This window comes from Pseudophryne corroboree, chromosome 3 (genome assembly GCF_028390025.1).
Source record: "Pseudophryne corroboree isolate aPseCor3 chromosome 3, aPseCor3.hap2, whole genome shotgun sequence".
Classification (NCBI taxonomy): Eukaryota; Metazoa; Chordata; class Amphibia; order Anura; family Myobatrachidae; genus Pseudophryne; species Pseudophryne corroboree.
Window position 1 is genome coordinate 386,388,290 of NC_086446.1, and position 27,454 is coordinate 386,415,743.

The 27,454-nt window shown below is 46.6% G+C and overlaps 1 protein-coding gene across 1 annotated transcript in view; it reads left to right on the forward strand.

The window, feature by feature from the left end:
* The window catches only part of NAGLU (N-acetyl-alpha-glucosaminidase), a 111,853-nt gene that overhangs the window by 42,411 nt on the left and 41,988 nt on the right, over positions 1 to 27,454 (forward strand). The window contains exon 2 of the mRNA XM_063960021.1: positions 3,823 to 3,970. Coding sequence (XP_063816091.1) covers positions 3,823 to 3,970 — 148 coding nt within the window. The remainder of the gene's footprint in view (positions 1 to 3,822; positions 3,971 to 27,454) is intronic.

Sequence of the window (27,454 nt, forward strand, 5' to 3'; positions counted from 1 at the left end):
GACTTCCTCCAGAAGTCTTCCAATAGGATTGTACACCATTGGGAAAGGCCACAGGTGGACATGATGGCGTCCCGCCTCAACAAAAAGCTATAAAAGATATTGCACCAGGTCAAGGGACCCTCAGGCGATAGCTATGGACGCTCTGGTAACACCGTGGGTGTACCAGTCGGTTTATGTGTTCTCCCCTCTGCCTCTCATACCAAAGGTACTGAGAATAATAAGAAGGCGAGGAGTAAGAACGATACTCGTGGATGGCCAAGAAGAGCTTGGTACCCAGAACTTCAAGAATTTATATCAGAGGACCCATGGCCTCTGCCACTCAGACAGGACCTGCGGCAGCAGGGGCCCTGTCTGTTCCAAGACTTACCGCAGCTGCGTTTGTCGGCATGGCGGTTGAACGCCGGATCCTGAAGGAAAAGGGCATTCCGGAGGAAGTCATTCCTACGCTTACTAAAGCCAGGAAAGAGGTTACAGCAACTCATTATCACCGCATATGGCGAAAATATGTTGCATGGTGTGAGGCCGAAAGGGCCCCAACAGAGGAATTTCAACTAGGTCGATTTCTGCATTTCCTGCAAGCAGGAGTGACTATGGGCCTTAAATTGGGTTCCATTAAGGTACAGATCTCGGCTCTGTCGATTTTCTTTCAAAAAGAACTAGCTTCAGTACCTGAAGTTCAGACATTTATAAAAGGAGTGCTGCAGAGTCAGCCCCCGTTTGTGCCTCCTGTGGCACCTTGGGATCTCAACGTGGTGTTGAGTTTCTTAAAATCACATTGGTTTGAACCACTAAAAACCGTGGATCTGAAATATCTCACGTGGAAGGTGGTTATGTTATTGGCCTTGGCTTCTGCCAGGCGAGTATCAAAGTTGGCGGCTTTGTCTTGTAAAAGCCCTTATTTGATTTTCCATATGGATAGGGCAGAATTGAGGACTCGTCCCCAGTTTCTCCCAAAGGTGGTGTCAGCGTTTCACCTGAACCAGCCTATTGTGGTGCCTAGGCTACTAGGGACTTGGAGGACTCCAAGTTGCTAGACGTTGTCAGGGCACTGAAAATATGTTTCCAGAACGGCTAGAGTCAGAAAATCTGACTCGCTGTTTATCCTATATGCACCTAACAAGCTGGGTGCTCCTGCTTCTAAGCAGACTATTGCTCGTTGGATTTGTAGTACAATTCAGCTTGCACATACTGTGGCAGGCCTGCCACAGCCAAAATCTGTCAATGCCCATTCCACAAGGAAGGTGGGCTCATCTTGGGCGGCTGCCCGAGAGGTCTCGGCTTTACAACTTTGCCGAGCAGCTACTTGGTCAGGGGCAAACACGTTTGCAAAATTCTACAAATTTGATACCCTGGCTGAGGAGGACCTGGAGTTCTCTCATTCAGTGCTGCAGAGTCATCCGCACTCTCCCGCCCGTTTGGGAGCTTTGGTATAATCCCCATGGTCCTTACGGAGTTCCCAGCATCCACTAGGACGTTAGAGAAAATAAGAATTTACTCACCGGTAATTCTATTTCTCGTAGTCCGTAGTGGATGCTGGGCGCCCATCCCAAGTGCGGTTTATCTGCAATACTTGTACATAGTTATGGTTAACTAAATCGGGTTATTGTTGAGCCATCTGTTGAGAGGCTCTATTGTTTCATACTGTTAACTGTGTTTCATATCACGAGTTGTACGGTGTGATTGGTGTGGCTGGTATGAGTCTTACCCGGGATTCAAAATCCTTCCTTATTGTGTACGCTCGTCCGGGCACAGTACCTAACTGAGGCTTGGAGGAGGGTCATAGTGGGAGGAGCCAGTGCACACCAGGTAGTCTAAGATCTTTCTAGAGTGCCCAGCCTCCTTCGGAGCCCGCTATTCCCCATGGTCCTTACGGAGTTCCCAGCATCCACTACGGACTACGAGAAATAGAATTACCGGTGAGTAAATTCTTATTTTTTCATACTTTACGATCCACGTGGACTACAGTTGGGAATGGTAACCTTGCCCGAATGCGAGGGGACACACTGCACTAATTGGGGTTCCACGTCACTTTACGAAGAAAACACACAAAAAAGTCCATAAATTCATGTTGACCTTTTCACCTACCCAGTACATGTCGACTTAATGCCCATGTCGACCTTCAGTAGTTGACCTAATGACGGTCGACCTAAGTTGTCGACCCAAGGACCCATACTCGGGGAAATATACAGGGAAGCCTACAGGCAATGCTAAAAACCCTCCTAAAAATGTCTAATGAAAATGCCAGTGGGTAAGTTTGCTTAATTCATTCTCAACAAAGATTTTTGGTGGTTTTATTTTAGATTCTGGTGGTTTTACTAGTAATAAATATAATGTACAATGTCACTCACCGTGAAATGCAATGCAAGCATAATGCAGATAACACCTTTATGTCTATCTTTTGGAACCAAATCATCCTGCATCTTTCTTTCCAATTAGTACTTATTTAGTCCTGATGTTTTGATCAGTCTCTACACTTACTGCTTTTTTCTTAAATATATAATAAGAGTGCCTATTTAAAAGATTTAAAAAAAAACACTTGAATTTTCGAAACCTAAACCTACATACCTCATTTCTCCTAGTTAAAAAAACTTAGAAATCTTTTCTGCAGAATTCATTTTAAATGTTTCAAATCCTTAATATAGATCTAAGGGGGGGGGGGAAAACACAAAACGTTTAACTGTCCCTACAGTGTAACTTCAATTTCGATGTTAAAAAATAATTTAAGATCAGAGTTTTGGGGATTTATTTTTTAACAACTAACTGTGAAATCTAACTTTATTTCAACAAACATTTTATGTCAGAATTTTAAATAAACCCCCCGCCCCCCCCCCCCCCCCCCCAAAAAAAAAGACTTCTGCTATTCATATAGCTGTCAACATTGAAATTTCCAGAGGCTGTTTTTTCAGGCTGCACAGCTTCAATGACCAGTATACGTTGCCAACCCCTGAAAACACTCTACCATCCCACATTGACCAGCATACAGTGTATATTACCCACACTAGCTGGGCACATGCCACACTACGCAATCACACTTTCAATTGAAGTTTTTCTGAACACTTAGTGATAGTTCAAATCATACTGGCAGCACTCTGTTAGCCATTTATGTAATAGATTAAGAAGTATCCAGTTGTACATAGAGGTGGTTATGAAATAGGGCAAACGTATGTCACATACAGGATAAAGAGGAAACTTTCTCTAGATAATTCTGCTTAACTATTTGTATTAAGAATCTGTGGGTGTTTTTTTTTTTTTTTTTAAAAGAACCTATGAGAGCTATAATTTAACTTGTAATCTATGTTGAAAACTTGCACACGGCTACAGATTTATTTCTTTTTTTTAGTATCGCGTAAGGGACATTTCATGGAATGGTCCAATAAACAACTTTCAATGATCGGAGTTGGGGGTGGTGTAGTGATTACATCTTAATGGCCTTGCACCCCATCATACATGGACGTGATTACTGTCCCGTTCCCACAATGACCACATTCAACGTAAATCATGTCATCAAGCAGTCCAGAGCATAGGAAATGGACAGCAAAGACCGGCATTGACCAGATTGTGGGAAGCTGGTCTCATCTTGCTGGAGTCTGAGAGAGCCACCCCATATTTGAGAATCTACAGAAGTAGGTGTTGCATTAATAGTTTGTTTTGGAAACGAGTGGCAGGAGGTTGGACTTTTGCGCAGTGCTACTTTTCAGATTTTTCTACTTCTCTGCACATATACACACACTTCATGTCTATTCAGGAATCTTTTAAGAGCAAGAGAGTAGGTACACACTTTGGTTCTTTAATTTCTCACATACTTCTCTGTTCTGTTTCTAGGTTCCGCTACTACCAAAACGTCTGCACCTCCAGTTATTCATTTGTGTGGTGGGACTGGGCTAGATGGGAGAAAGAGATCGACTGGATGGCACTTAATGGAATTAACTTGGCGCTTGCATTCACAGGCCAGGAGGCTGTATGGCAACGGGTATAACTTTCATCTATCCTAGCTACATTGCAGTGTTAGACACTTGTCAACAATCCTTATAGTACAGTTTCTTAATTGTGTGCACAGAGGGTGTGCCCAAGATGGTTTGGGGACCTACTGTAGCTGGATAAGAAATATTGAGATATTAATTATTAAATAATAATTGGCTTATTAGACTGCAGTTACTAAGTTTTATGGATGTTTAAAACATCATTGCATATTTAGTATGCTTGGTATTTAACAGCTTTCCCAGTTGGGCAGTACCACAATAATAATGAACATGAGGTGGATCAGCAGGGATGCAGTCAATTTGCCTGCTGTTGGAATTCATGAAACGGACTACCGGCAGTCAGAATCCGACCGCAGCCCCAAGTTCCCACTCAGGTAGTGGTCCTCGCCGCCACCTGATGGGGAATAGAATAGTGTCGGTCACCACTGGGCCCAATGCACAGTGATCCTGCGAGGGAACCACCGGAAATACATACTGAATCCGGATCAGCATTGTGTAAGTATTGTATTTTACTACTGTACATTATAAACCATAAAGAATTGTTTCATTCCACTCCCCAAAACAGATTTTTCTTTATATTGAGCTAGAATGCCTTACTCCTAATTCTTTACTTTCGGCTACTTTACATATAATAGGATAATGGTCTATGAGCCAGAGTAATAGGCAAGTTGCATAGGTAATGTAAATGAATCATATAGCACTTCTACAACTAATGCCTAATAGACTCTTAAGTGATGTTTTTATGAATTAGGAAATTAGATTTTCCCAACTTTGATCAATTTTATGTTATTGGTAATACATCCTCTACTGCAACTTTTACTAAATGCCAGCTATTGCATAATCTTTCTGGCATCATTCTGACACAGAGAAGGCCTTCCTGGCATGTATTCACTATGCTGTCTGTATTGGATGGAGTTGTACCTAAAGGTGGGTACACACTAGGCAATGTGCTCTATGAGTGACGTCGCCTAGTGTTTCCCCCTCCCGTGCCAGGTGGTCGGCGGCAGTGCATACACACTGATCGATATGACCATATTGCTCCGTGACGTCATGTCACGGCTGGGCCCTGCATGCAGCTCTTGGACGACAGTACAAATTGAGCTACATGCATGGCTGACAGCGAGGGTCGTTAACGACCTGCAGGGCTGCGCATCACCCGTCGTCGCCAGCATACACACGTGCAGAGAAAGTAAACAACGTTGTTCAGGAAGGATGAAAATGAGCAACGTCGTTTACTTTCTCGGCAAGTGGGTATTCACCGTAAGGGGTATTCGGTGTTCTTTCCATGGCCAGTATAAACACATAATAAAAGTAAAAATTTGAAGCAGAAAAACAAAGTGATGTGATCTGTATGCATCTGGAGAAGCAGTGCTTTACAGCAGTATTCTCATTTTATCCTTTATTTTAGGGCTAGTTTGTCATCTTCTGAACAAGTATGGGAAAGCAACCATTCCCATACAGTACGTCTCGGTTTTAAAATGCTGAAATGCTATTTAAACATTGGTAAGCATATTTATTTAGGACAGTGCAAGGTCATACTCTCTCCCTGACCTTGCAGAGCTTCAAACAAGCACTGGAAACCCACCTGTTCATCAAAGCGTACCCTTCCACCACATAACCAGTTTCGAGACCACTCAAACTCTCTTCCCTCCTGTTTGAGAGGCTAAACCCAGAGCTATCAACTGTGTAAAATGCTAATGGTCGTCTGATTGCAGCAACAATTGAATAGCTGCGATATATGCCATTACTATAGACGGCCAGCAGGGGGCATGTGCAACATTTGAATCTGCCCAGTTGAGTGATGCAGACATTTATTTGTGGAAATACAGTGCATCCAGAAAGTATTCACATCGCTTTGCTTTTTCCACATTTTGTTATGTTACAGACTTTATTCCAAACTGTAATAAATTAATTTTCTCGAACATCCTAGTGGATACTGGGGAATAGTTGATTACCATGGGGTGTAGATCAGGTCCACTGGAGCCTGGCACTTTAAGAAATTAATAGTGTGTGCTGACTCCTCCCCTCTATGCCCTTCCCAGCAGACTCCTCCGTTTAGAAAATGTGCCCAAGGAGCCAGGTGCATTCTGTTGCTCTCCAGAGTTTTCTTCAGAAATTTGTTTTAGTTTATTTTCAGGCACACTGGTTGGCAACTAGTCTACAGGCTACAGGCCGCGGTGCCCGCTGCGTACCCACACTGGCATTATAGTAAAAGAGGGTTGCGCACTCTCTTTTTACACACAAACGGAGTAAGCCAGTATAAATAACCTGTAGGGACCGTGCGCCATTATGGGTGTGGGGCTTCCTGGAGAGCAGGACCAGAGGCTAAACTGTGCCATTTCCTGCTGCTGCTGATTTGACTAGGCTTCTTGCAGAGACTGCTCCTCCACAGGACCCACTGAATCACCATTGTAACTGGTACCAAGGGGTTATAGTGAAGGGGGGAGCACATAGTCAGCGGTTATACCGCTGTGTGGAAAATTAGCGGGGAGCTGCTCGGCCTGTGGTGGGGTGTGCTGGTCCCAATCCTCCATTCAGGGTAGTCTTGGATAACCATCTCCCTAATACTGCACACTGTTTCATACTAATCTGTGTGTTTTCTGCTCAAGCATGTCTGCAAATAAATCTGTGTGTACTTTATGCAAGGCTAGGTTTACACCTTCTTCACAGGGGTCCCTAATGTGTACCCAATGCTCACTACCTTCACAGGGTAGTAATGTGCAGGAACCTGAGTGGATGGAATTATTTAAAACTATGATTACAAGTATTAATTCAGAGATGGCTACGACTAAACAAGAAAGGCGAACCCTGAAACGGTCTATGGACACTTTCATGTTAGCTGCTCCCGACCACAGGAGGGCACCTCAGCCCCCACTGTTGGTTTCTCATAAACACACTCTCCCACAATTATTGCAATCTGACTGATTCGGAACTACCATAGTTTGATGAAGGAGATGCTGGGGTGGACTAGTATCATTACCTGTCCCCAGGAGTTGAGGCCCTCATTTATGCTATTAGAGAGGTGCTCAATATCCCAGATAAGGAAGCAGAACAGACAGAGGAGGAGTTTTTTAATGTGAAACCAAAGTCCTCTGCAACCTTCCTGGTTTCTAAGGAATTAGATTCCCTGGCTAAGGCAGCATGGATAAATCCTGACACAAAAATTATTACCCCTAAATGGGTGCTAAATTCATTTCCTTTCCCTACAGAGGATATCAAAATCTGGGAAATCCCGCCGACAGTGGATACCTCTGTCCACGCTGTCACGTAAGATTGTTTTACCTGAACCTGGGGCCATTTCTCTTAAAGACCCAGCTGATCCCAAGATTGAAACCACTCTTAAATCAATTTACACTGCAGCGGGTGTAGCCCAATGCCCTACCATAGTATGCGGCTGGATTTCTAGAGCCATGGTAAAATGGTCTGATGAGATTCTGAAAGGGCTACTTACACTACCTCAGGACGAGATAGTTACATTACTACAACATATCCAAGATGTTGCAAATTGAATGGGGCTGTTAAGGAACTATCATTAACGGCTGTACCACTGCTATGGCTGTATCGGCTCGTAGAGCCCTGTGGCTGCGACAATGGTCAGTAGATGCTTATTCTAAAAAAGGGGTTGAGAACCTTCCTTTTACAGCTGATGCCTTGTTTGGGGAAGAACTGAACAAGTGGTTATCTCGGGCAACTGCAGGTAAATATACATATCTGCCGTCTGCCCCACAACCTGCTAGACGTCCCTATCATGGGACCTCCCTGCAGTCCTTTCGGGTGGCCAGATTCGGAGGCAAAGCCAGAGGTGCCTCCAGTGCTGCTAGAGGAACTTGCGGTAAGTCCCATAAAAACCAGCGGCTGCTGGAACTGCAGACCAGACCTCTGGATCCTCTTCCACAAAGCCCTCCACGTGACGGTTGGCCCCAGCAGAAAGGCGACTTTCAGGTAGGTGCTCACCTTCAACACTTTGCCCACATATGGGAGGAGTCCTGTCGGGATCCTTGGGTGAGGGACCTCATATCCCAAGGATACCGGGTGGAATTCCAGGAACTCCCTCCTCTCAGATTCTTCAGGTCAGGTTTACCAGCTTCACCGGTAGCAAGCGTTTCCTTACAGGAGGCAGTGCAAAAACTGCTTTCTACAGGAGTTACTGTTCCAGTACCTCCTCAGCTGTGCACAAAGGGGTTTTTACTCAAGTCTCTTTGTAGTTCCGAAGCCAGATGGGTCTGTATGACCGATCTTGAACCTCAAATTACTGAACCCTTTTCTTCGAGTGTTCAAATTCAAGAGCAGTGGTAGCAAATCTGGAGGAGGTGGAGTTTCTGGTGTCCCTGGATATCAAGAACACATACCTACATAGCCCAATTTGGCCCCCTCACCAAGCGTTCCTCAAGTTCGCGGTACTGGACCAGCATTTCCAATTTTAGGCCTTACCCTTTGGTCCCTCTACAGTCCCAAGGGTATTCACAAAGGTCATTGCGGAGATGATGCTACAATTGCGCATAATGGGTGTCCATATAATCCCATACCTGAACGATCTCCTGATAAAGGCGGTGTCCAGGGAACAGCTGCTGCACAGTATCGACTTGACTACTCGTCTGCTTACGGATCATGGATGGATTCTCAATTTCCAGAAATATCACCTGGAACCGTCTCAGAAATTTCACTTCCTGGGGATGATCCTGGATACGGTGTCTCAGAAGGTTTACCTTCCAATGGACAAGCCTTTCACTATTTAGTCTATGGTCCGTTTGGTGCTGAAACCTTTGCGTGGTCTCAATTCATCTTTGCATTCAAGGTGGTGGCCTTCTACGAGGCGATCCATTACGGCAGGTTCCATGTGGATTTGCTGGACAAATGGTCAGGATCCACCTACACATGCATCAGCATATAACCCTGTCTCCGAAAGCATGGATATCCCTGCTATGGTGCCTACAAGCCTCCCATCTGGTGGAGGGTCGGAGTTTCAACACCCAGTCGTGGACGCTGTTGACAACGGATGCCAGCCTCCAGGGTTGGGGGGTTGTGACCCAAGGGGTGCAGTTCCAGGGGACATGATCGTTTCAGGAATCTGCTCTTCCAGTCAACATCCTGGAACTCAGAGCAATTTACAATGCTCTAGCACATGCCTCATGCCTCCTTCGGAATCAGGCCATTCAGGTGCAGTCGGACAACGCCACGGAAGTAGCGTACATCAACCGACAGGGAGGAACAAGAAGCAGGGCGCAATGCGAGAGCTGTAAAGAATACTCCTCTGGGCGAAAGCCAACACAAGGACCATCTCAGCGGTTTACATTCCAGGAGTGGACAACTGGGAAGCGGACTTCCTAAGCAGGCACGACCTCCATCTGGGGGAATGCTGTCTCCACCCTCAGGTGTTTCAACAACTTGTTCACCAGTGGGGTTGTCCACAGACAGACCTGATCCGCAGGCGGTTGCGGTAGATGCTCTGACGATGCCGTGGACTTACCAGTTTGTTTATTTGTTTCCTCCAATTCCTCTCATTCCAAGAGTTCTAAAATGACTCAAAAAGGAAAGAGTTCAGGCAATTCTCATTTCCCCGGATTGGCCTCGACGGGCATGGTATGCGGACCTCCTGACCTTGTAGTTGGAGGAACCCTGGCCTCTGCCTCTTCTCGAGGACCTTCTTCAACAAGGACCGTTCTTCTATCCAGACTTACAGCAGCTACGTTTGACAGCCTGGAAGCTGAGAGGGAGATTTTAACCAGGAAGGGTCTTCCTTCCAAGGTTGTGTCCTGTGATTCAGGCCCGTAAGGTGGTTACAAACAAACATTACCACCGTATTTGGAAGAAATACATTTCTTGGTGCAAGGGTAGAAAATATTCCCCTGTGTAATTTCGTCTGGGCCGTTTTCTACTGTTCCTGCAGGCAGCCGTGGATAAGGGCCTACGTTTAGGCTCCATTAAGGTTCAAATTTCGGCTCTCTATCTTCTTCCAGAAACAACTGGCGGTACTTCCTGAAGTACAGACCTTTGTAAAGGGGGTTATGCACATTCAACTACCCTTTGTTCCTCCCACGGCTCCGTGGGACCTCAATGTGTTCTTGACCTTTTCTCCAGTCGGATTGGTTTGAACCCTTGCATAGGGTGTACTTAAAATACCTAACGTGGAAGACTTATGTTTCTGGCCTTGGCTTCTGCTCGACGGGTGTTGGAATTGTCCTGTAAGAGCCCGTATTTGATATTTCACGAGGATAGGGTTGAACTCAGAACTCGCCCACAGCTTTTGCCGAAAGTAGTGTCGGCCTTTCACGTAAATCAACCAATTTGTGGTTCCAGTATTATCCGATACTTCCGTTGCTCCAAAGTCACTGGATGTAGTGAGGGCTTTGAGGATTTACATTAAAAGGACTGCTCGCCACAGGAAGTCTGACTCTCTTTTCGTTCTTTATGATGCTACAAAAATTGGTCGCCCTGCCTCTAAGCAGTCCATTGCTTGTTGGCTCAAATTGACTATCCAGCAGGCCTATACTTCAGCAGCTCTACCGCTGCCGAGTTCTATTCAGGCACACTCCTCAAGGTTGATGGGTTCTTTCTGGGCGGCTGCCCAGGGTGTCTTGGCCTTACAGTTGTGTCGGGCAGCTACTTGGTCTGGTCCGAACACGTTCGTTAAGTTCTACAGGTTCGGCACCTTGGCCAAGGATGACCTTCAGTTTGGTTAGGCGGTTTTACAGGGGTCTCGGCACTCTCCCACCCGTTCTGGGAGCTTTGGGACGTCCCCATGGTAATCTACTATTCCCCAGTATCCACTAGGATGTTAGAGAAAATAGAAATTTAATACCTACCGGTAATTCCTTTCCTCATAGCCCGTAGTGGATACTGTACGCCCGCCTCAGTGCTTCGTTTCCTGCATACCTGGTGGTAAGTGTTCTTGGTTGGGTTTGCCGTTGCTTTCCCTGTTCCATGTTTGGTTAGTGTTGATATCCTTCTATAGTTAGTGTTGCTTTCCTTTGTTATGGTTAGCTCTGCTTTCTTTGTTAATGTGTGTTGGTTCGTTACCTCACCGCTTTGTGTTTTATATCCTTCGTTCGAAGTATGTCCGTCTCCTCGGGCACAGTTTCCTAGACTGAGTCTGCTAGGAGGGGCATAGAGGGGAGGAGCTAGCGCACACTATTAACTTCTTAAAGTGCCAGGCTCCAGTGGACCCATGGTAATCTACTACTCCCCAGTATCTACTACGGACTATGAGAAAATGAATTACCGGTAGGTATTACATTTCTATTTTTTCCCTCCAAATTCTACACACAATACCGCATAATGACAACGTGAAAAGTTTTTTGTGAGATTTTTGCAAATTTATTAAAAATCAAAAACTAAGAAATCACAGGTACATAAGTTTTCACAGCCTTTGCCATAAAGCTCAAAATTGAGCTCAGGTGCATCCTGTTCTCACTGATCATCCTTGAGATGTTCCTACAGCTTAATTGGAGTCCACCTGTGGTAAATTCAGTTGATTGGACATGATTTGAAAAGGCGCACACCTGTCTATATAAGGTCCCACACTTGACGGTGCATGTCTGAGCACAAACCAAGCATGAAGTCAAAGGAATTGTCTGTAGACCTCTGAGACAGGATTGTCTTGAGGCACAAATCTGGGGAAGGGTACAGAAAAATATCTGCTACTTTGAAGGTCCCAGTGAGCACAGTGGCCTCCATCATCCATAAATGGAAGAAGTTCGGAACCACCAGGACTCTTCCTAGAACTGGCCGCCCATCTAAACTGGGCGATAGGGGGAGAAGGGCCCTAGTCAAGGAGGTGACCAAGAACCCGATGGTCACTCTGTCAGAGCTACAGCATTCCTCTGTGGAGAGAGGAGAACCTTCCAGAAGGACAACCATCTCTGCAGCAATCCACCAATCAGGCCTGTATGGTAGAGTGGCAGACGGAAGCCACTCCTTAGTAAAAAGCACATGGCAGCTGCCTGCAAATTGCCAAAATGCACCTGAAGGACTCTCAGACAAAATTCTCTGGTCTGATGAGACAAAGATTGAACTCTTTGGTGTGAATGCCAGGTGTCATGTTTGGAGGAAACCAGGCACCACTCATCACCAGGCCAATACCATCCTTACAGTAAAGCATGGTGGTGGCAGCAGCATGCTTTGGGGATGTTTTTTAGCGGCAGGTACTGGGAGACTAGTCAGGATGGGCAACAAAGGAAAAAAAAAAAGACAACTTTTTGTTGGGGCATGCTTGAAAGAAATATAGTTTTGTAATTAAAACATCAAAAGATTTTTATTGGTATGCATTAAAAACAGATGTGTGTTCTTATATACCACTACAATTTGTACTACATTTGGGTACTCAAACATACATATCACAATGGACAAAACATAAACATTGCACTTGAGGTATCAATTTGCATATAATGATTTCTTGAGACTTACAGGGCGTGCAAGCAATGTGTGGTATGTAACAGCCAGTTTCACAGGTTGCTCTCACTAAAGAATTAGTCACTCTTTGGTTATTGCTGTATTTATTGATCATGTGCAGAAAGGACAAACGTATAATAACAGTAGACAAATTTACATACTGTAGATTAAAATTAGGCTAAATATCTTTTGGTTTTGGATACCTAAGTAATGTTACTCTATAATGAATTTTATATAATTCCTTGGTGTGTGGTATCTAAAAAATGATGCACAGACAAATCTTGGTTATAGAAGCCTGATAGCAAATTAATACAGTAATAAGTAGTATCACTTTTAAGTAGGCAGATCCCTATCAATGTGTGGCTTACGCCTGAATAGGTAGATCTAAGAAGACTCGCTCCAACCTGTTCCTGTATCTACTGCCCACTCGTGTGTTGCGGAGAACAGTGAACGGGTGAGTGAGATTGCAGGAGATCAGGGTCAGAGTAGAGTGAAAATAAAAATAAAAAGTATGGAGGATCTTCTGTTGAACCTGCAACCAATATCCCCCCGATGGTGAAACCTGTGCAGTGGGGTATATTCTGGTGCAAACCCAATATGAGTCCCCCTGAAAAAATGATGTAGGGTATTGGTAAAGTGTGTAGTAGTCGGACACAAAATATCATAAACACATAAAGAAATTATTTATCTTGCAAGACTACTCAGGATAGAGGGAAAGATGAATGCTGCAATGTACAGAGACATCCTCGATGAAAACCTGCTCCAGAGTGCTCTTGACCTCAGACTGGGGCAACTGTTTATCTTTCAGCAGGACAATGACCCTAAGCACACAGCCAAGATATCAAAGGAGTGGCTTCAGGACAACTCTATGAATGTCCATGAGTGGGCCAGCCACAGCCCAGACTTGAACCATATTGAACAACTCTGAAGAGATCTGAAAATGGCCGTGCACCCACGCTTCCCATCCAACCTGATGGAGCTTGAGAGGTGCTGCAAAGAGGAATGGTCAAAACTGCCTAAAGCTAGCTTGTGGCATCATATTCAAAAAGACTTGAGGCTGTAATTGCTGCCAAAGGTGCATCAACAGTATTGAGCAAAGGCTGTGAATACTTATGTGCATGTGAGTTTTTTAATAAATTTGCAAAAATCTCAAACACTTTTCTCTAACGTCCTAGTGGATGCTGGGGACTCCGTAAGGACCATGGAGAATAGACGGGCTCCGCAGGAGACTGGGCACTCTAAGAAAGATTTAGTACTACTGGTGTGCACTGGCTCCTCCCTCTATGCCCCTCCTCCAGACCTCAGTTACAACCTGTGCCCGGACAGAGCTGGGTGCTTTTAGTGAGCTCTCCTGAGCTTGCTAATAAGAAAGTATTTTAGTTGGGTTTTTTATTTTCAGAGAGCTTTTGCTGGCAACAGAGTCTCTGCTACGTGGGACTGAGGGGAGAGAAGCAAACCTACTAACTACGGCTAGGTTGCGCTTCTTAGGCTACTAGACACCATTAGCTCCAGAGGTATCGAACATAGGACCTGACCTTGTTGTCCGGAGCCGCGCCGCCGTCCCTCTCGCAGAGCCAGAAGTCAGAAGCTGGCGGGTTGAAGCAAGAAGATGTCAAAATCGGCGGCAGAAGACTCCTGTCTTCATATGAGGCTGTGCGCCATTGCGCCCACACTAACCCACACACTCCGGTCACTGTAGGGTGCAGGGCGCCCTGGGCAGCAATTAAGTACCTCCTGGCAAAAGCAGCATATATACAGTTGGACACTGTTATATGCATGAGCCCCCGCCATTATTTTTACACAAAATCGCGGGACAAGCCTGCCGCTGAGGGGGCGGGGCCTTCTTCCTCAGCACTCACCAGCGCCATTTTCTCTCCACCGCTCCGCTGAGAGGAAGCTCCCCAGGCTCTCCCCTGCAGACTCACGGTAGAAAGGGTAAAAAGAGAGGGGGGGGCACATAAATTTAGCGCATTAATCATATATACAGCAGCTACTGGGTAAACACTAAGTTACTGTGTGATTCCTGGGTCATATAGCGCTGGGGTGTGTGCTGGCATACTCTCTTTCTGTCTCTCCAAAAGGCCTTGTGGGGGTCCTGTCCTCATATAGAGCATCCCCTGTGTGTGTGGTGTCGGTACGCGTGTGTCGACATGTTTGACGAAGAGGGCTATGTGGAGGCAGAGCAAGTGCAGATGGATGACGTGTCGCTGCCGGCGGTGCCGACACCTGATTGGATGGATATGTGGAAGGTGTTGAATGATAATGTAAACTCCTTACATAAAAGGTTGGATAAAGCTGATGCCTTGGGACAGTCAGGGTCTCAACCCATGCCTGATCCTACAGCGCAGAGGCCGTCGGGGTCTCAAAAGCGCCCACTATCCAAAATTGTTGACACAGATATCGACACTGATTCTGACTCCAGTGTCGATGACGATGATGCAAAATTGCAGCCTAAAATGGCTAAAGCCATCCGCTACATGATTATAGCAATGAAGGATGTTTTGCACATTTCAGAGGTAAACCCTGTCCCTGACAAGAGGGTTTATATGTATGGGGAGAAAAAGCAAGAGGTGACTTTTCCCCCTTCACATGAGTTAAATGAATTATGTGAAAGAGCGTGGGATTCCCCCGATAAGAAAGTGCTGATTTCCAAAAGGTTACTTATGGCGTACCCCTTACCGCCAACGGACAGGATGCGCTGGGAATCCTCCCCTAGGGTAGACAAAGCTCTCACACACTTATCTAAGAAGGTGGCCCTGCCGTCACAGGATACGGCCCCCCTAAAGGATCCTGCAGATAGAAAGCAGGAAAGTATCCTGAAATCTGTTTATACACATTCAGGTACTCTACTGAGGCCAGCAATTGCGTCGGCTTGGATGTGTAGTGCTGTAGCAGCATGGACAGATTATCTGTCTGAGGAAATGGATACCTTAGACAAGGATACTGTTTTGCTGACCCTGGGGCATATAAAAGACACTGTCCTATACATGAGGGATGCCCAGAGGGACATTTGCCTACTGGGCTCTAGAATAAATGCAATGTCAATTTCTGCCAGAAGGGTCCTGTGGACTAGGCAGTGGACAGGTGATGCCGACTCCAAGAAGCACATGGAGGTGTTACCTTACAAGGGTGAGGAATTGTTTGGGGACGGTCTCTCGGACCTGGTTTCCACAGCTACGGCTGGGAAGTCAAACTTTTTGACATATATTCCCTCACAGCCTAAGAAAGCACCATATTACCAAATGCAGTCCTTTCGCTCACAAAGAAGCAAGAAGGTCAGAGGTGCGTCCTTTCTTGCCAGAGGCAGGGGTAGAGGAAAGAAGCTGCACCATACAGCTAGTTCCCAGGAATAGAAGTCCTCCCCGGCTTCCACAAAATCCACCGCATGACGCTAGGGCTCCACAAGAGCCAGGAGCGGTGGGGGCGCGTCTCCGAAATTTCAGCCACCAGTGGGTTCGCTCACAGGTGGATCCCTGGGCTATACAGATTGTGTCTCAGGGATACAAGCTGGAATTCGAAGTGATGCCCCCTCACCGTTACCTCAAATCGGCCCTGCCAGCTTCCCCCATGGAACGGGAAGTAGTGTTAGCGGCAATTCACAAGCTATATCTCCAGCAGGTGGTGGTAAAGGTTCCCCTCCTTCTACAGGGAAAGGGATACTATTCCACAATGTTTGTGGTACCGAAACCGGACGGTTCGGTCAGACCCATATTGAATTTAAAGTCCCTAAACATTTATCTGAAAAGATTCAAGTTCAAAATGGAATCGCTCAGAGCGGTCATTGCAAGCCTGGAAGAGGGGGATTTTATGGTGTCTCTGGACATCAAGGATGCTTACTTGCATGTCCCCATTTATCCACCTCATCAGGAGTACCTCAGATTTGTGGTACAGGACTGTCATTACCAATTCCAGACGTTGCCGTTTGGGCTCTCCACGGCACCGAGAATATTTACCAAGGTTATGGCAGAAATGATGGTGCTCCTTCGAAAGCAAGGAGTCACAATTATCCCATACTTGGACGATGATCTCATAAAGGCGAGGTCCAGAGAGCAGTTGCTGATCAGCGTAGCGCACACTCAGGCAGTGTTGCAACAGCACGGCTGGATTCTGAATATCCCAAAGTCGCAGCTGATTCCTACGAGTCGTCTGCCCTTCCTGGGCATGATTCTGCACACAGACCAGAAGAAGGTGTTTCTCCCGGTGGAGAAGGCTCAAGAGCTCGTGACTCTAGTCAGAGACCTCTTGAAACCAAAACAGGTGTCGGTGCATCGCTGCACACGAGTCCTGGGAAAGATGGTGGCATCACACGAAGCCATTCCCTTCGGCAGGTTCCATGTGAGGATCTTTCAATGGGATCTGTTGGACAAGTGGTCCTGATCGCATCTTCAGATGCGCCGGCTGATCACCCTGTCCCCCAGGGCCAGGGTGTCTCTTCTGTGGTGGCTGCAGAGTGCTCACCTTCTCGAGGGCCGCAGGTTCGGCATACAGGACTGGGTCCTGGTGACCACGGATGCGAGCCTCTGAGGGTGGGGGGCAGTCACTCAGGGAAGAAACTTCCAAGGGTTGTGGTCAAGTCAGGAGGCTTGTCTGCACATAAATATCCTGGAGCTAAGGGCCATATACAACGCCCTGAGTCAAGCGGAGCCTCTGCTTCGCAACCAACCGGTGCTGATTCAGTCAGACAACATCACCGCAGTGGCTCATGTAAACCGCCAGGGCGGCACAAGAAGCAGAGTGGCGATGGCGGAAGCCACCAGGATTCTTCGGTGGGCGGAGAATCATGTGCAAGCACTGTCAGCAGTGATCATTCCGGGAGTGGACAACTGGGAAGCAGACTTCCTCAGCAGACACGACCTCCACCCGGGAGAGTGGGGACTTCATCATGAAGTCTTCACTCAGATTACAAATCGATGGGAACTGCCACAGGTAGACATGATGGCGTCCCGTCTCAACAAAAAGCTACAAAGGTATTGCGCCAGATCATGAGACCCTCAGGCGATAGCTGTGGACGCACTGGTAACACCGTGGGTGTTCCAGTCGGTCTATGTGTTTCCTCCTCTTCCTCTCATACCCAAGGTGCTGAGAATCGTAAGAAGAGGAGTGAGAACAATACTCATTGTTCCGGATTGGCCAAGAAAGACTTGGTACCCGGAACTGCAAGAAATGCTCACAGAGGACCCGTGGCCTCTGCCTCTCAGACAGGACCTGTTGCAACAGGGGCCCTGTCTGTTTCCAGACTTAACGCGGCTGCGTTTGACGGCATGGCGGTTGAACGCAGGATCCTAGCGGAAAAAGGCATTACGGAGGAAGTTATTCCTACGCTGATAAAGGCTAGGAAGGACGTGACAGCAAAACACTATCACCGTATATGGCGAAAATATGTTGCCTGGTGTGAGGCCAGGAAGGCCCCTACAGAGGAATTCCAGCTGGGCCGGTTCCTGCACTTCCTACAGTCTGGAGTGACTATGGGCTTGAAGTTGGGATCCATAAAGGTCCAGATTTCGGCCCTATCCATTTTCTTTCAAAAGGAACTGGCTTCTCTTCCTGAAGTTCAGACGTTTGTTAAGGGAGTGCTGCATATTCAGCCCCCTTTTGTGCCATCAGTGGCACCTTGGGATCTCAACGTGGTGTTGGGTTTCCTGAAATCACACTGGTTTGAGCTTCTTAAGACCGTGGAGCTGAAGTATCTCACGTGGAAAGTGGTCATGCTATTAGCCTTAGCTTTGGCTAGGCGTGTGTCAGAATTGGTGGCTTTGTCATGTAAAAGCCCCTATCTGGTTTTCCATATGGACAGGGCAGAATTACGGACTCGTCTGCAATTTCTGCCAAAGGTGGTGTCATCTTTTCATTTGAACCAACCTATCGTGGTGCCTGCGGCTACTCGTGACTTGGAGGATTCCAAGTTGCTTGATGTAGCAGGGCTTTGAAGATATATAGCCAGGACGGCTGGAGTCAGGAAAACTGACTTGCTGTTTATCCTGTATGCCCCCAACAAGCTGGGTGCTCCTGCTTCAAAGCAAACCATTGCCCGCTGGATCTGTAACACGATTCAGCAGGCTCATTCTGCGGCTGGATTGCCGCATCCAAAATCTGTGAAAGCCCATTCCACAAGGAAAGTGGGCTCTTCTTGGGCGGCTGCCCGAGGGGTCTCGGCATTACAGCTTTGCCGAGCAGCTACTTGGTCGGGTTCAAACACATTTGCTAAGTTCTACAAGTTTGATACCCTGGCTGAGGAGGACCTTGCGTTTGCCCATTCGGTGCTGCAGAGTCATCCGCACTCTCCCGCCCGTTTGGGAGCTTTGGTATAATCCCCATGGTCCTTACGGAGTCCCCAGCATCCACTAGGACGTTAGAGAAAATAAGATTTTACTCACCGGTAAATCTATTTCTCGTAGTCCGTAGTGGATGCTGGGCGCCCGTCCCTAGTGCGGATTTTCTGCAATACGTGTATATAGTTATTGCTTAATAAAGGGTTATGTTATGTTGGCATCCATTGTTTGATGCCCTGTTGTTGTTCATACTGTTGACTGGGTAAGTTTATCACAAGTTATACGGTGTGATTGGTGTGGCTGGTATGAGTCTTACCCTGGATTCCAAAATCCTTTCCTTATAATGTCAGCTCTTTCCGGGCACAGTTTCCTTAACTGAGGTCTGGAGGAGGGGCATAGAGGGAGGAGCCAGTGCACACGAGTAGTACTAAATCTTTCTTAGAGTGCCCAGTCTCCTGCGGAGCCCGTCTATTCCCCATGGTCCTTACGGAGTCCCCAGCATCCACTACGGACTACGAGAAATAGGTTTACCGGTGAGTAAAATCTTATTTTTTCACGTCATTATGGGGTATTGTGTGTAGAATTTTGAGGGGAAAAAATTAATTTATTCCATTTTGGAATAAGGCTGTAACAACAAAATGTGGAAAAAGTGAAGCGCTGTGAATACTTTTTGGATGCACTGTATCAGCACTGATGGGTAGATGTATGAAGCAGTGAAGTGAGCAAGTAGAGGTTTCCCATGGCAACCAATCAGCTGCTACATATAATTTTATATAATACACTGGATAAATGTTACTTCAAAGGTGACAATGGGCAACTTCTCCACTCTTTTCATTGCTTCATATAGCTATCTCCCCCTGGGCGGGATGTACTAATATACATCGCCGCCCTGCGCCACGATGCTGAGGACAGCTCTTCCGATAAGAGCTGTCCTCCGCGATGCACAGCGGCAGCCTGACTTCCGGGATTCGGCCCCAGGAGTCAGTCTGCGCATGCGCAGGGTGACGGGGGTGGCCGCAAGGCATGCTGGGAGGGATCCGATCGGATCCCTCACACAGCGCTGCGGAGAGAAGCCGGCCGGGGGATGGTACATCAGGAAAATGCGGTAAACAGAGGGTTTACCGCATTTTCCGCTTAGTACATCCCGCCCCCTGTGAGAGCAAGAGACTTAAGGTCCATACACACTTAACGATATAATGAGCGACGTCGCTCATTTTCCCCCTCCTTGAGCGACGTCGCTCATTATATCGTTAAGTGTGTATGCCGCCAGCGACGATCGATGCGCGGCCCCGCGGGTCGGCAACGATCGTCGCTGTCGGTAGGGCATGCATGAAGGATGTGGACTGTCGTCCACGACCTTCATGCAGGGCTGGCGGGGGCGTGACGTCACTGAGCGATATGAGCGGTCATATCGCTCAGTGCGTACAGGCGGCCGCCGACCGGCCGGCCCGGGAGGGGGAGATGTTAGACGATGTCGCTCACAGAGCGACATCGTCTAATGTGTATGGGCCTTTAGAATTTTGTTTCATTTTATACTTGCAAGGGTATTGTTTATTTATATGTATGTCGGGTATGTTGAGAGATCAATAATCCCAACAGAGGGCACTCACCAGTCCAAATGCATTTAAAAGGCTTTTTCAATCAATGATGTACCATTGAATATGATGTACCTGGTATATGTGAAACCCTTGGGGTTATCTTGAGGAGCACCCCTAGATAGATAGATAGATAGATAGATAGATAGATATAATAAGGCATTCAGGCCCTCTGGAGGGGACTATATTTGCTCATTCAACAGAATAGGGTTAAGAATTCATGTTTGTTAGAAAGTTTTCCTCAGGAACATATCTCTTCCAGCCACTAGATGGCATCACAATATTGTATTTGAATTGAGGTTGTAAAAGAGCCACACCACCTTTACTGTAGTCTCTCTAATGGGAATTAGACATGTTCAAGGAGTGTAAGACATCTACTATACTTCCAGCTTTTGTGTACAGCACAAAGGCTTTACTACTCCTATGCTGCTGTAAGGCTGGCATTGATTTACTGTGAAACCATAGGGAAATGTAGCCAGCACAGGTGATATCCAGGTGCACTGTAACACTAGTTTGTGAAGACTTTTCTACATGGCTTTTCCTGACCTGATACATAGTTCACAGACGCTATGCAGTGTTGTGTGCATATCTACTGGCATATCAATTCGATGTAAAGGTGTCAGAGTCTAGAAATCATCATTCCCAGTGTGACTGTATCCATTACAGTTTATGCTTGCTTTATCTTCCAAAAGTTTTTTTTTCTTACTTTCAGTGTTTTGCAGCTTTTTAACACATTACAAAAAAGTTCTTTCTAAAATGCTGTTAAAAACGCTTATCACACACCAGTGTATATGTAGCCTTAGAGAGTGTTGATAAAAGCTGTTTGTACTCAAGTGACCTTTATTCTTCCTCTATTACTCATACACTTGATGGTTGCACAAACCTGTACAACACTGGCTCTCATTTAGACACCTATTTATGATCATGTGGTGATCACATAGATGTTTGTATTGCCATACATCGCAACAGTAGAAATATTTTTTATTGGCAAAATTTTAAGAAAATAACCTGGGAGCGGTTAAGTATCCTGACGATACTGATTGACATTTAGCAAGAGCAGTTTCAACTATTAGGCCCTACACACTGGTCGATCCGCCGCCGAGCTGCCCGACGGCGGATATGGGCGACTCGGCGGCGGAGGGGCAGTGACGGGGGAAGTGAAGTTTCTTTACTCCCCCCGTCACCCGGCTGCATTGAAGTGCAGGCAAATATGGACGAGATCGTCCATATTGGCCTGCATGTACAGCCGACGGGGCACCAGCGATGAACGAGCACGGGGCCGCACATCGTTCATCGCTGGAGCCTCCACACTGCACGATATGAACGTTCTCGTTCATTAATGAACGAGATCGTTCATATCGTGCAGTCATGTAGGCCAGTGTGTAGGGCCCTTATATGCTGTGTATAAAATGAAAGATTGAATTCAAATATTGGTCCTAATTCTGAGTTGATCGCAACAGCAATTTTGTTAGCAGTTGGCCAAAACCATGTGCACTGCAGGGGAGGCAGATATAACGTGCAGAAAGTGTTAGATTTGGGTGGGTTATTTTGTTTCTGTGCAGGGTAAATACTGGCTGCTTTATTTTTACACTGCAAATTAGATTGCAGATTGAACACACCCCACCCAAATCTAACTCTCTCTGCACATGTTATATCTGCCCCCCCTGCAGTGCACATGGATTTGCCCAATTGCTAACAAACTTGCTGCTGCGATCAACTCAAAATTACCCCCCTTGAGTGTTGGGCTAATTTTAGTTGTTCCCTCTATAATTGGATGTAAAAGTAGGCCCTGATTTTTTTTTCCGAACGTAGTGCCTACATCCTTCCACTTTTAAATTTTGACAAATATTTAACATTAGTATAGACTATTTTCCTGTTGGGTTTTTTTTTTGTTTTTTTTAACTTTTTTTGTCGACGCACTGTTTGAGATAATCATGATCAAAAATTTCAGTTTGAATTTGGGAAACGTTTTCCCCTCAAAGCCTTTTGTGTTGTATATCATAGGAAAGACATAAGCACAGTAAAATGACACCAATCCCACCTCTCTAGCTTAATTAGGAGAGCTGCTATAGTGATTGTCAAAAATGCACATCCAGCATATTTTCAAGATTTTTTAAAACTTTACATAGCCATAATTTGTAATGAGATATTTAAATAAAATGTTGTATTTTTCTTAGACTACATGTATACTCTCCATATAACAAATTTGAACAAAATCTGAGCTGATGAGGTCAAATTTTAACAAAAAGTGTTGATTTGAAATTGAATGACCCTAATATTTTTATAAAAATAATTTAGTACTGCAGGAGAAATAAATGGAATATGTGCAATTTAGCATTGGCTCATTTTTACAGCTTGCATCACAAAAGCAAACTGCAATGCATTTACTAAAATTTATAGACCCATACAAACCTATAAATGATACTATTCTCAAGGTGGAAAACCCCATTGACAACTATTCTCTCTGTCTAGTCGTTTGTGAAACGAAAGGTCAGTACAAAAGCAGATTTGGAGTAGTTGGCGTACACTGATTGCGCAAGTTCACCTGCATTTCTGCTGAGCCGCATTTACATAGGAACAACATTGATACATTGATTAGTGTATATATATGTGTGTGTGTGTATATATATATATATGTGTATATGTGTATATATATATATATATATATATATATATATATATATATATATATATATATATATATATATATAATTTTTTCCTCTCTTACGTCCTAGAGGATGCTGGGGACTCCGTAAGGACCATGGGGTATAGACGGGCTCCGCAGGAGACATGGGCACTATAAAGAACTTTTAGTATGGGTGTGCACTGGCCCCTCCTCCAGACCTCCGTTAGATCTTGTGCCCAGAGGAGATAGGGTGCATTACAGGGGAGCTCTCCTGAGTTTCTCTGAAAAATAATTTTGTTAGGTTTTTTATTTTCAGGGAGCACTGCTGGCAACAGGCTCCCTGCATCGTGGGACTGAGGAGAGAGAAGCAGACCTACTTAAGTGATAGGCTCTGCTTCTTAGGCTACTGGACACCATTAGCTCCAGAGGGAGTCGGAACGCAGGTCTCACCCCGCAGTTCGTCCCAGAGCCGCGCCGCCGTCGTCCTCGCAGAGCCGGAAGATAGATGCCGGGTGAGTATAAGAAGAAAAGAAGACTTCAAGGCGGCAGAAGACTTCAGATCTTCACCGAGGTAAGCCATTGCTCCCACACACAAGGCACTGATGGGTGCAGGGCGCAGGGGGGGCGCCCTGGGCAGCAATAAACCTCTAGGGCTGACAAACATACATATATAGCCTACAGAGGCACTATATATCATAACCCCCGCCAGTATTGTAAAAATGAGCGGGACCGAAGCCCGCCGGTGAGGGGGCGGAGCTTGGTCTCTCAGCACGGAAAGCGCCATTTTCTCCACAGCATGGAGCTGGCTCCCCGAACTCTCCCCTGCTAAAGAGGCAAAACAGGGGAGGGGGGGGGGGGCACTTATTAGCAGCAGTGAGTGTATATAACGTGATTTTATAGATAGATATATATATAGATAGATATATATAGATATTTATATAAAAGCGCTGTTTTATCTGGGAATTCTATTTCCGGTGTCAATGGCGCTGGGTGTGTGCTGGCATACTCTCTCTCGGTCTCTCCAAAGGGCCTTATTGGGGATCTGTCTCCATATAAATATCCGTGTGTGTGTGTGTGGGGTTGTGTCGGTATGTGTGTGTCGGCATGTCTGAAGCGGAAGGCTCATCTAAGGAGGAGGTGGAGCAGATGATTGTGTGGTGTCTCCGTCGGCAACGCAGACACCTGATTGGTTGGACATGTGGAATGTTTTAAATGCAAATGTAAATTTATTACATAAGAGATTGGACAAAGCCGAGTCCAAGGATTTGACCGTGTCACAGGGAAATTTTGCCTTACAAGGGTGAGCTTTTAATTGGGGAAGGTCTCGCGGACCTGGTTTCAAAAGCTACCGCGGGTAAATCTACCTTTTTTGCCTTATGTTCCCCCACAGCAAAAGAAAACGCAGCAGTATCAGATGCAGTCCTCTCGGTCGCATAAGTCCAGAAGAGGTCGGGGCTCTTCCTTCCTCGCCAGAGGTAAGGGTAGAGGGAAAAAGAATGCCTGCTACGGCCAGTTCCCAGGAACAGAAGTCCTCCCCGGCTTCTACTAAATCCACCGCATGACCCTGGGGCTCCACTGAGGGAGTCCGCTCCGGTGGGGGCACGTCTTCGACTCTTCAGCCACGTCTGGGTTCAGTCGGATGTGGATCCTTGGGCGATGGAAATTGTGTCCCAAGGTTACAAGCTGGAATTCAAAGACGTGCCTCCCCGCCGATTCTTCAAATCGGCTTTACCAACGTATCCCCCAGAGAGGGAGATAGTGTGGGCTGCAATTCGAAAGCAAGTGATTATCAGGGTTCCCTTAATGCAACAGGGAAAAAGGTACTATTCAACCCTATTTGGGGCAACCGAAACCGGATGGCTTGGTCAGACCCATTCTCGCCTTAAAATCCTTGAACCTGTACTTAAAAAGGTTCAAGTTCAAGATGGAATCGCTCAGGGCAGTGATCTACAGCCTGGAAGGGGGGGATTTTATGGTGTCACTAGACATAAGGGATGCATACCTTCATGTCCCCATTTATCCTCATCAAGCATACCTGAGATTCGCTGTACAGGCCTGTCATTTCCAATTTCAGATGTTGCTGTTTGGGCTTTCCACGGCCCCAAGGGTTTTCACCTAGGTAATGGCGGAAGTGATGGTACTCCTGCACAGGCAAGGAGTCACAATTATCCCGTACTTGGACGATCTCCTGATAAAAGCGAGATCAATGGAACAGTTGCAGAAAAGCGGGTCGTTCGCCCTGAGAGTGCTGCAGCAACATGGCTGGATTCTAAGTCACAGTTGGTTTCAACAACTCGGCTGTCTTTCTTAGGCATGATTCTGGACACAGAACGGAGGGTTTTTCTCCCAGTGGAAAAAGCCCAGGAACTCCAGAACAGGGTAAGAGACCTGTTAAAACAAAAAAGAGTGTCAGTCCATTAATGCACTCGAGTACTGGAGAAAATGGTGTCGACCTACGAGGCCATCCCCTTCGGCAGGTTTCAGGCGAGGGCTTTTCAGTGGGAACTTCTGGTCCGGGTCTCACCTTCCAATACATCAGAAGATAACCCTGTCCCCCAGGGCCAGGGTGTCTCTCCTGTGGTGGCTGCAGAGTGCTCATCTTCTAGAAGGTCGCAGGTTCGGCATTCAGGACTGGGTCCTGGTGACCACGGACGCGAGCCTCCGAGGATGGGGAGCAGTCACACAAGGAAGGAATTTTCAGGGACGGTGGTCAGACCAGGAGGCTTGCCTACACATCTACATACTGGAATTAAGGGCCGGTTACAACGGCCTTCGACAAGCGGAGAATCTTCTTCACGACCTACCGGTTCTGATTCAATCAGACAACGTCACAGCTGTGGCTCATGTAAACCGCCAAGGCGGTACAAAGGGCAGAGTGGCAATGGCGGAAGCCACCAGGATTCTACGGTGGGCAGAAAATTACGTAAGCGCTCTGTCAGCGATATTCATTCCGGGAGTGGACAACTGGGAAGCAGTCTTCCTCAGCAGACATGATCTCCATCCAGGAGAGTGGGGACTTCATCAAGAAGTTTTTGCAGAGATAACAAGTCGTTGGGAGCTTCTCAAATAGACATGATGGCATCACGCCTCAACAAGAAGCTTCGAAGGGATTGCGCCAGGTCAAGGGACCCTCAGGCAGTAGCGGTGGACTCCCTGGTGACACCATGGGTGTTTCAGTCGGTCTATGTGTTCCTCCTCTTCCTCTCAAAAATATTGGGAATCATTAGACTGAAAAGAGTACGGACAATACTCATTGTTCCAGATTAGCCTCGAAGGGCCTGGTATTCAGATCTTCAGGGGATGCCCACAGAAGATCCGTGGCCTCTTCTTCTCAGAGAGGACCTGTTGCAGCAGGGGCCCTGCGTGTTCCAAGACTTACCGCGGTTACGTTTGACGGCATGGTGGTTGAACACCGAATCCTAGCGGAGAAGGGTATTCCGGAAGAAGTCATCCCTATTCTGATAAAGGCTAGGAAGGAAGTGATGGTGAAACATTATCACCGTATCTGGAGAAAGTTTGTATCTTGGTGTGAAGCCAGGAATGCTCCTACGGAAGGTTTCCACTTGGGCCGTTTTTCCCACTTTCTACAGACAGGAGTGGATATGGGCCTAAAGTTAGGCTCCATTGAGGTACAGATTTCGGCCCTGTCTATATTCTTCCAGAAGGAATTGGTTTCTCTCCCAGAAGTCCAAACTTTTGTAAGGGGAGTGTTACACATCCAGCCTCCTTTTGTGCCCCCGGTGGCACCATGGGACCTTAACGTAGTGTTACAGTTCCTAAAATCGCACTGGTTTGAGCCTTTTCAAACCGTTGAATTGAAATTTCTCACTTGGAAAGTGGTCATGTTATTGGCCTTGGCATCTGCAAGGCGGGTGTCCGAATTGGCGGCTTTCTCACAAGAGCCCCTATCTGATTTTCCAGGTGGATAGAGAGGAATGGAGGACTCGTCCTCATTTTCTACCTAAGGTGGTTTCGTCTTTTCACATGAACCAACCTTTTGGGGTGCCTGTGGCTACGGGGGACTTGGAGGACTCCAAGTCCCTGGATGTAGTCAGGGCCTTAAAAATTTATTTAGCCAGGACGGCTAGGGTTAGGAAAACAGAGGTTCTGTTTGTCCTGTATGCAGCCAACAAGGTTGGCGCTCCTGCTTCTAAGCAGACTATTGCTCGCTGGATCTGTAACTCGATTCAGCAGGTTCATTCTACGGCTGGATTGCCGTTACCAAATTCGGTAAAGGCCCATTCCACTAGGAAGGTGGGCTCTTCTGGGGCGGCTGCCCGAGGCGTCTCGGCATTACAGCTTTGCCGAGCAGCTACTTGGTCGGGTGCTAACACTTTTGCAAAATTCTACAAGTTTGATGCTCTGGTTGATGAGGACCTTGCATTTGCTCAGTCGGTGCTGCAGAGTCATCCGCACTCTCCCGCCCGGTTGGGAGCTTTGGCATAAACCCCATGGTCCTTACGGAGTCCCCAGCATCCTCTAGGACGTAAGAGAAAATAAGATTTTAAACCTACCGGTAAATCTTTTTCTCCTAGTCCGTAGAGGATGCTGGGCGCCCGTCCCAGTGCGGACTAAATCTGCAAGACTTGTATATAG